The sequence below is a fragment of the Podarcis raffonei genome, chromosome 3 (genome assembly GCF_027172205.1).
Source record: "Podarcis raffonei isolate rPodRaf1 chromosome 3, rPodRaf1.pri, whole genome shotgun sequence".
Taxonomy (NCBI): Eukaryota; Metazoa; Chordata; class Lepidosauria; order Squamata; family Lacertidae; genus Podarcis; species Podarcis raffonei.
The window spans coordinates 18,214,023-18,223,648 of NC_070604.1; the positions used below are offsets into that span (position 1 = coordinate 18,214,023).

The following is a 9,626-nucleotide window of genomic DNA, read 5'->3' on the forward strand; positions in this document are numbered from 1 at the left end:
AGGTTGGTAGGAGCAGGGACCAAGCAATGGGAGCTCACCCTGTCGTGGGGATTCGAACTGCCGACCTTCTGATTGGCAAGCCCTAGGCTCTGTGGTTTAACCCACAGCGCCACCCACGTCCCCGTTGAATGTTACATGTGAATACTTATGAGAGCATGTTGCTTAATTATTTGTGTGCACAGGTTCACAGATTGCAAAATAGTTGAATGTGACCATCCCTTATTTTAGATCGGAAGCTCCTCGAGGACAGGGATCCAGGGGAGGAGGAAGGGGGAGCGGGCCGCCCCGGGTGTCACCACTGAGGGGGGTGACAAAATGCCAGGCGGCACTCACTGCGGGGCCTGCAGTGTGCCCGAGCCACGCGTCTCTCCTGGGAGTGATGCAGTGGCTTGGGCATCTGCAGGCTCCATGCTGCCCCAAACTGTCCGCCTACTGCCTCTCCCTCAGCTGTAGGGTGGCTGAGTGGGAGGAGGCAGGCAGACACCTCAGAGGCCCCACAGAGTGTCCTGCCCAGGCTCACCCCACCCCGTGGGTGGCTGGCCCCACCCCTGGGCACAGGGCACGCGTGCCACCCCAGTGCTCTGTCACTGCAGGGATCTATCTATTTTCCCTTTGAAACTCTCACATTACATAAACTGGTGACATTCCTCTGTACATGCGCATGCCCACGCTCAAACACACACATGTACATACTTCAAATATTATCCCTACATTTCTCTGTTTTATTGGCCCATGGAATCCTAAAAGCATTTTCCGATATACATGCAACGTTGTCCGACACAGATCAAGGAACAGGAGAAGATCAGTTCAACCCAGCAAGAGCCTGTAAAATTATATGAAGCGTTGCCAATTGCTGTCAAAATTCACTGCATGTGCAATACTACCATTCTACATGCGCAATTTATGTCACCTCTAGCCTGGCCTGAGATCCCTGTGCTTTTCGTATGGAGAGCTCAGACCACTGCGCTTGCAGAATGGCACAGACGATGCCAGCTTTGCCGAAACATTTCACTGACATTGCCAGTCAATACGCCCGGGTGCCTTTGTATGAACAGGGTGCCTGGGAGTTATCACTGTGCGCACAGTGTCACATGCGACTGCTATAGATCACTGGCATGCTTTGAAGAATGCAGAAAATCACATATGGGAAAATCTTACATAAATTCGTCTTGGCTCCATTTCGGAACTGCGTGCCATTTGGACCTCACTCCAAAGGCTGTGCTAAATCTCTTGGAATCCTGTAAAGCGATGATGCTAATTGCAGAAGAATGAATCATTTACACATCAGGCTATAAAGCTGCCAGGAGGCTAAGAACTAATCTCTCCATTTGGTTATCTTTTCCGTTGGGCTTTTTCACATGCAGTGAAGCTGCATGCAAAGGTTTGTTCTTCAGTATAAAAAGAAACATGACCTTGCATGTGATTTATTTAAATCTGCGTAAGACTGTAAGGGATTTGGGGGATCTGAGACTTTAAACATTATATATTGTTTCAGCTTGAACCTTCCTACTTTGACATACAGTGGCCATTTAGATCTTTCATATCATTGTTGCTGTCTTGTTAATTTCAACTTTATATACTAAGATTGGACCTAGCTGCTTTATGTTGATTTTTTTTAGCTATTAAATAAAGAGCATCTTTTTCCATACTTTTACTATTCCTATAGTAAGACTATTCCTATAGTCTTCAATCCTGCCTTTCATTCATGGATAGTGGTAAAATGACTCTGTTATGGCCCACCCACAAATCTGCAGGCAATTTGTGTTCACATTTCACATTTTCACACTCCCCTCTGATCAACAGGTTGTCAATTCCCATGTGAATTCTACAATGTTAATCTCACAGGCTACGTTGGCAATTCTGGAGCACGTTCACATGCTTTAACAAAAGCTTCGTGGACTCTGCATCCAATGTTTTGTAGCTTCAGAGGACACACTTTGAACAGGACTCCTCATTGTTACTGTTGGTTACCTGAAGAGGAACTTTATCTAATGAAATGTCAATGGGGGGGGGGGACTGGATGCAAGGGGGAGTATATTTTCTCATTCCAGGATCACATAATATCACACTTGTGCCTATGTCCTTAGGGAACCCAAATCTACAATTGAGTAAGTCCCAATAAAGTCAATAAGTTTTACTTCTTGCATTGTCAGGCTGCAATCCCATATATCCTTACCTGGACGTAAACATCACCGAACACAGTGGAAGTCACTTTAGCATAAACACGCATAGGATTTCTCATCTAAATTCCAAAAAGATAACAAATTGCTCATATACGTAACTCCAAAAGAGTGATTTCCAAGCCCCTCTGTTGCATCCCTAGACTATGCTGCCAAATATCACCATTAGTAAATCTCAGCTTCCCTCAGGTACGCACCGTATTTTTCGCTCTATAAGACACACCAGGCCACAAGACGCACCTAGTTTTTGGAGGAGGAAAACAAGGGGGGGGGGATTCTGAATCTCAGAAGCCAGAACAGCAAGATGGATCGCTGCGCAGTGAAAGCAGCAATTCCTCTTGCTGTTCTGGCTTCTGTGATAGCTGCACAGCTTGCATTCGCTCCATAAGATGCACACACATTTCCCCTTACTTTTTAGGAGGGAAAAAGTGAGTCTTATAGAGCAAAAATACAGTACTTTAGACTCTGCCTTTCCTTACCCGATTTGCATGGTCCTTTGTGCTTTATGCTCGCATTTATCCCCTTTCCTGCATAAGCCTCATGGAACTGGCAGATGTTCTCATAGGTCTTCCCTTCAGGTCCACATACAGTCTCCTGCAGCTTGCAGACACATTGTGGCTCGGGGATTTCTCCAGACTTGATGTCACGGACATCCAAACGGCACTCCAGGTTGTCCCCGCATTGCCCGTAAAAATGGCTGCCTTCGTCCAAGTCACAGATCTGCCCCTCCACATTCCCGCATTCGGGACAGCAGCCGCATGAGTCCAACACGGTCCCTGCTTGGCAGGCTGTAGGCACGGGGCAGAGTTCCAGGTTGCATATTCCACAGCTATCCCCTTCCCTTAGCAGTCTCAGCCATCCTCTGTGGTACCAGGCAGGGAAGGACTGAGAAAGTTGCATCAGGGCTACCAGGAAAACTGTAGCCACCAGGGGTTTCATCTTGAGAATGTCATCAACAAGAAGCAAAGACCTTTTGGAGGCAAGCCAGAAGAAAGGGGGAGAAGAGGAGGAGGAGGAGGAGGAGGAGGAGGAGAGAGAGAGCGAAAGAAAGCATGTCACAGTCACATTCCACTTTCCGGTTTGGAATATGAATCTAGAACAAACGCTAGAGGCTTTAAAAGAGAAATTAGCCCCAGATCACAGCTTCCCCATATCAATAACAGTCAAGATTAAATGTCAAGTTTCTTTAGCACAGTTTTGGAATGCAGCTACTGCTACCCCACATGGGAAAAAAACCAACAACCCTCTTCTCCTTTACTCGTGAACCTGACATGTGTTTTTCACATTGTCGCTGTGTGCATTTCTTTAACCACGTCTCAACCCCCAGCAAAAGGTGACATAAATTAGTAACTGCGTTGCAAACACTTAAGTCATAAAAACCAAACAAGGATATGCACAGCACTTGTTCGTTTCTATAACTTCAGCCAAAAAGAAACCAGAAAAGGAGAATTCTGCCCTTGCCGGCAGGTTTTGATCAAATCTGTTGCTCCACAATAACCAACAATAAATCGGAAATATTTATAAAAGTGTTCCTCCTTTCTTCACCTCCCTTAAATGTTATCATACGAGTGACACTCACTACCACTGTATTTTCCTTATAATCATCTTAGCCAATCTTCAGTGTATACATTTGCCGCTTGGAGCAGCTGCAAGAATTTGCCGCAGCTACCAATCGCCTGCCCAATTGCCACAGCCACAGCCAATCGCCAGCAGGCCTTGCTGCAGCCTCCAATCACCCGCCCAATCACCACTGTCAATCTCTTGCTTGCTGCTGCCATTAATCGCACGTTCCCCCCCATTCACTTTCCATGTATAAGACGACACCCAATTTTTGCCTATTATTTTTTTAAGCAAAAAGCATCGTCTTATACACTGAAAAATACGGTATTCCGTGGATTGATGTTTGCACTGATTCAGCAGTAAAGAGCGGGTTTTCCTGGAGAAAGTAGTGGAACAAATGAAAAAATAGTGTAAGTGGAAAACCTCTCAGACACTTGCTTCCTACAAGTAATGTGTGGACGAGCCCTTTGTTGAGCATTCATCTTGATTTGTTTACAAAATATGTAAATTGTTCATTCTTTCATTCCACAATTTACAATGTTTTTCCTATTTTTTTGCAGTTTTTCCTATTTATTTTTTTTTGCAGTGCTCATTGTACACACTGCAAAAGTCTGTTTCCTATTTTTAAAAAGTGGATTTGTTGTGTTAAGGTAAAAAGGTAAAGGGACCCCTGACCATTAGGTCCAGTCGTGGCCGGCTCTGGGGTTGCGACGCTCATCTCGCTTTATTGGCCGAGGGAGCCGGCATACAGCTTCCGGGTCATGTGGCCAGCATGACTAAGCTGCTTTTGGCGAGCCAGAGCAGCACACGAAAACGCCGGTTACCTTCCCACCGGAGCAATACCTATTTATCTACTTGTGCTTTGACATGCTTTTGAACTGCTAGGTTGGCAGGAGCAGGGACAGAGCAACCAGAGCTCACCCTGTCATGGGGATTCGAACCGCCGACCTTCTGATCAGCAAGCCCTAGGCTCTGTGGTTTAACCCACAGCGCCACCCGCGTCCCTTGTGTTAGGGTAACAGGGCACAAACCTAAAGCTCTAGTATGTACTTGAATCCCTCGTGCAAAATATTTGCAGTCTGGAAGCGCTTTCTTGATCCTTTGTTGCTCTAGATCAGGAGGTGATCATGTAGCTCTCTAGTTTTGTCTCAGGGCCTATTACAAAACCCCCCTCTAGTTGATTGGCAGCTATCCATTTGAACGGTTCAATATCAATTGTTGTTGAACACTTTTGAAATGTTTCCATTTGTCTGGGAGGCGGAAGAACAGAATTATAGTTCTCTCTTTTTAATATTATGTAGAAAACAATTAAAATATATAGGATGGATTATTAAAATATGTAAAATTTATAATTTAATTATAAGATTGCAGAGCTTTATAGTCTAATAGCTCTGGTGTATTTTGCATAACAGTGAACAATTGCTTCCTTAAAGCACACAGTAGAATCATTTACTTGATGCTGGAGAATAAGTTAATTATGGATCCCTTGGCTTTGACTAATGGTTTTAATAATCACATTACTGTAGAATTAACTTATACTTTACCATGCTTATAGCACTAATGATGAGAATTATAAAATTTATGTATCTTCAAAGTAAAATTGGCATGAAAAAGCTGCCTGAAAATACAGCAGCTCCTCAGAGAACGTTTAATGGGTATCCAATCACTTCTGATTCTTCTCCCACTTATCCTCACTACTCATTTACAATTTTCTTCTGCTTCCAAGACTGCTCAGCAATTACCATTTTATGAGCTGAAGTGTGGATGGTCTTCCTGGGCAGAGTGTATTAAAAAACAACAACCCTGGCCTAGAACCAAAGCAAACAATCCTAGCAATGCCACAAATTTGAAACGTGCACATTGGACTTGACACTGACTGTTAAGTTGTGGGTGAACATATCAGACGACACAGGGATTCTTCAAACAGCTCTTGTTTATTCAGAAGCCAGAACAGAACTGAGCTGAAGGGCTCAGTCAGCCTGCTTATATAGAGCTCCAGTACAACGTTACTGTAGCAACTTTCTAAAACTATCCAATCACTGAACATCACTTTTGATCCTTCATTTGCATAACTATTTACAGTATCCCCCTGCTGGCCCAGGGTGAGAACTTCAGTACATAACACTGACCTTTATTATGACAAATTATGGAAAGAAAGGAGAGAGCCCTGATCTTTATTGTTCAGGGGTGTCGACTGTATCAGCTTTCCACATCATTTTCTGGATCTGTTGTATGCCTGACTGCAGATACTGATGCTACCAGTAGGGATGGTTAAGAAATTCTATTCCGTTTGTATTGAAAGCTGAATCTGTCAAACTCGTGCTTTCTGAAAGAGTACGCTAACTGCCCTTTGAAATTCATGCTGATGTGAATTTTGCAATGCAGTCCTCCAAGCAACATTTTTAAAAAGAGAGAAGAGCACGTATTTGGGGAAAGTGCAAATAACAGACACGTCAAGAACATTGTGCAGAATACACTGGCAATAAAACAACACCAGTGTGGAAGGGGTCTCAGGTCAGATCCTGCTTTCATCAAGCACAGTGTTACCATCTCTGTGGCAGTGGTTCTCCAGTAGTTCCTGGCAGAGAGAAGGAGGTCTCTCTTTCCCATCACTTTCTAGTATTTATATTTATTTATATTTATATTTATATTTATATTTATATTTATATTTATATTCATATTTATATTCATATTTATATTTATATTTATATTTATATACCGCCCTATACCCACAGGTCTCAAGGCAGTTCACAAGATTACTTCACAATATAAAAACACAAAATACATAACCACTCTGCTAGGCCCCGGGGGCTGGCAACCCATGCTACACCACTGGTGCTAGAATGCCTGCCTCTTCTTGTTGTTTAGTCGTTTAGTCATGTCTGATTCTTCGTGACCCCATGGACCAGAGCACACCACGCACTCCTGTCTTCCACTGCCTCCCGCAGTTTGGTCAGACTCATGCTGGTAGCTTCGAGAATACTGTCCAACCATCTCGTCCTCTGTTGTCCCCTTCTCCTTGTGCCCTCCATCTTTCCCAACATCAGGGTCTTTTCCAGGGAGTCTTCTCTTCTCATGAGGTGGCCAAAGTATTGGAGCCTCAGCTTAACGATCTGTCCTTCCAGTGAGCACTCAGGGCTGATTTCCTTAAGAATGGATAGGATTGATCTTCTTGCAGTCCATGGGACTCTCAAGAGTCTCCTCCAGCACCATAATTCAAAAGCATCAATTCTTTGGCAATCAGCCTTCTTTGTGGTCCAGCTCTCACTTCCATACATCACTACTGGGAAGACCATAGCTTTAACTATACGGACCTTCACGGATCACTGCCTTGCCGTGTCGAAGGGGCTTCAATAACTCAGAGAAGCTATGAGTTATGCCATGCAGGGCCACCCAAGACGGACAGGTCATAGTGGAGAGTTTTGACCAAACATGATCCACCTGGAGCAGGAACCGGCAAGCCATTCCAGTATCCCTGCCAAGAAAAGACAACAGGCCTGCCTCTTGAGAGGGGGAAAATTCTGGTGGCGGTGGGGCAGGAAGGGCACCGCCACTTCTTTTGCTGCCTGAGGCGGGTGCTTCCCCCTGTCTCATCAGTGGGCCAGCTCTGTGGCCAGTTATTGAAGCTGCATATCTCGTCCTAGCTTCAGTTTTGGTACAGTGGTACCTCAGGTTAAGTACTTAATTCGTTCCGGAGGTCCGTACTTAACCTGAAGCACCACTTTAGCTAATGGGGCCTGCTGCTGCCGCCGCGCCACCGGAGCATGATTTCTGTTCTCATCCTGAAGTAAAGTTCTTAACCTGAGGTACTATTCCTGGGTTAGCAGAGTCTGTAACCTGAAGCGTATGTAACCTGAAGCGTGTGTAACCTGAGGTACCACTGTACTTCTTTTGTTTACTGTCTAATCCCTACTCCCATTTGACATGAACTCAGGAAGTGCTTCAGTGCAAGGTTTTTCTTTTCCTCCCCACCCCACCCCCCCAATCTGCGATCAACAACACCTGACACCAATTTGTACTTCAAAGACTCCCCCTCCCCCCCATCAGAATACAATTTCATTAGTCATATGCCAAGCATTACCATGCCATAGAGAATAATGCAACAGAACTCAGCACTTAACATGATACTGTCACATGACCGAAAGGCAGGAAATTAATAAAAACACAATTTCCTAAAAATAGACTTAAAGGCACCACCGCTCTAGAGGAACAGGGCTTCACAAATGGTCTGGTGGGGAAGCATCATTATTATTATTGGTAGCAACGTGAAGTGACTTTTATTGGAGATATATGTTGTTTCCCCCTCTAAAGAGGGTTGTCACAAGAAATTGCAGTTATGTGGCAATTCCTGTCCAGGAAACTAGAGAACTAGACTGTCAAGTCCAGAGTAATATAACTATCCAATTACACTCTGGGGCACTGGAGACGAGGGTGGTTTGTTCGTGTTTTGCTTAAATACTAAAACACTACAAGTGACAGAAGCATAATAGAATGAAAAGGACCAGTCAGTCAAAATCAGTTCCCCGAAGACTGACTGAACGGAGAGGAACAGTCTATTCCTGATATTTAAAGAAAATTAAAAATCAGAAAAGGAAGGAAGAAAAGGTGCTTCCAGATTGTTACTAGATTTGGGTAGGATACAATTGCATACTGACAAATTCAGGTTTTGTAGTTATGGTTGGTTGGAAGTCTTGCACAATAAACCTGCTCCCCGCAAAATGAACTGGAAACTGTTCAATGTCACCTAGCGTCCCCACCAAGAAACCAGGTTGAATGATCATTAAATGCAGACCAATCAACTGCCCTGGAAAAATGGGACACCCCGTTTTTACTCAGGAGAGGACAGTGGCCAGAATTGCTACCACAATCTTTTGTGATTTCAGGCTGCACTTTTTTGAGGGGGGTGGCGGCACTTTTTGGGGGGGGCGGCTGCGATCTCAGCCAGTGTTAACAGGAAAGGAGCTGGGAAACCAACAGTCTCTCATCAGATAAAGGTTTTTGAGACAATGTTTACTGAGACCTTTTGTGCCACCATGCAAAGTACTGGTGGGCACACTGGCACCTGTGGGAATCACATTGGTAACTTCCTAACTTTTAGTATTGAGTACAGCTGGTGAACCAGCCAGAGCTGCCAAAATGTACCGTGCTATCTGGTCATCCAGGAAAAATGTTGGGTACAGCCCTACATTCACACTGCACTACAGTGGTGCCTCGCAAGACGAAATTAATTCGTTCCGCAAGTTTTTTCTTCTTGCGAGTTTTTCGTCTTGCGAAGCACGGTTTCCCATAGGAATGCATTGAAAATCAATCAATGCGTTCCTAGGGAAACCGCCTTCAGACCAGGTCCGGGGACAGTCTGTCCCCCGACCTCTTCTGAAGGCTGGGGGGGGGCAAGGACTTCTCCGCTGTCCCGGGGCGATCTGAAAATGCTGGCGGGCGGCAGCGAACGCTGCGCTGCCGCCCGCCAGCATTTTAAAAGCCCCCGGGACAGCGGAGGTCTTCTGAAGGCCGGCGGTGGGCCAAAGTCTTTGCTCCCCCCCGCCTGCCTTCAAAAGCCGTCGGGATAGCGGAGAAACGCGCTGCACTTCTCCGCTATCCCGGGAAGGCAGGCGGGGGGGAGCAAAGACTTTGGCCCCCCGCCGGCCTTCAGAAGAGGTCCAGGACCTCTTCTGAAGGCCAGCGGAGATTTCCCTATGGGCTTTCTTCTTGCGAAGCAAGCCCATAGGGAAATTCGTTTTGCGAAGCACCTCCAAAACGGAAAACTCTTTCGTCTTGCGAGTTTTTCGTTTTGCGAGGCGTTCGTCTTGCGGGGCACCACTGTACTTGTCAGTTTGCGTTTCTTAGTGCAGAAAGTATTGATGTGATGTGTAGAGCTCTTTCCTATTC

At 45.3% G+C, this 9,626-nt stretch overlaps 1 protein-coding gene across 1 annotated transcript in view; it reads right to left on the bottom strand.

The window, feature by feature from the left end:
- The window catches only part of LOC128410035 (kazal-type serine protease inhibitor domain-containing protein 1-like), a 9,729-nt gene extending 6,603 nt beyond the window's left edge, over positions 1–3,126 (bottom strand). The window contains exon 1 of the mRNA XM_053380694.1: positions 2,660–3,126. Coding sequence (XP_053236669.1) covers positions 2,660–3,119 — 460 coding nt within the window. The 5' untranslated portion in view covers positions 3,120–3,126. The remainder of the gene's footprint in view (positions 1–2,659) is intronic.
- Positions 3,127–9,626: the final 6,500 nt, after the last annotated feature.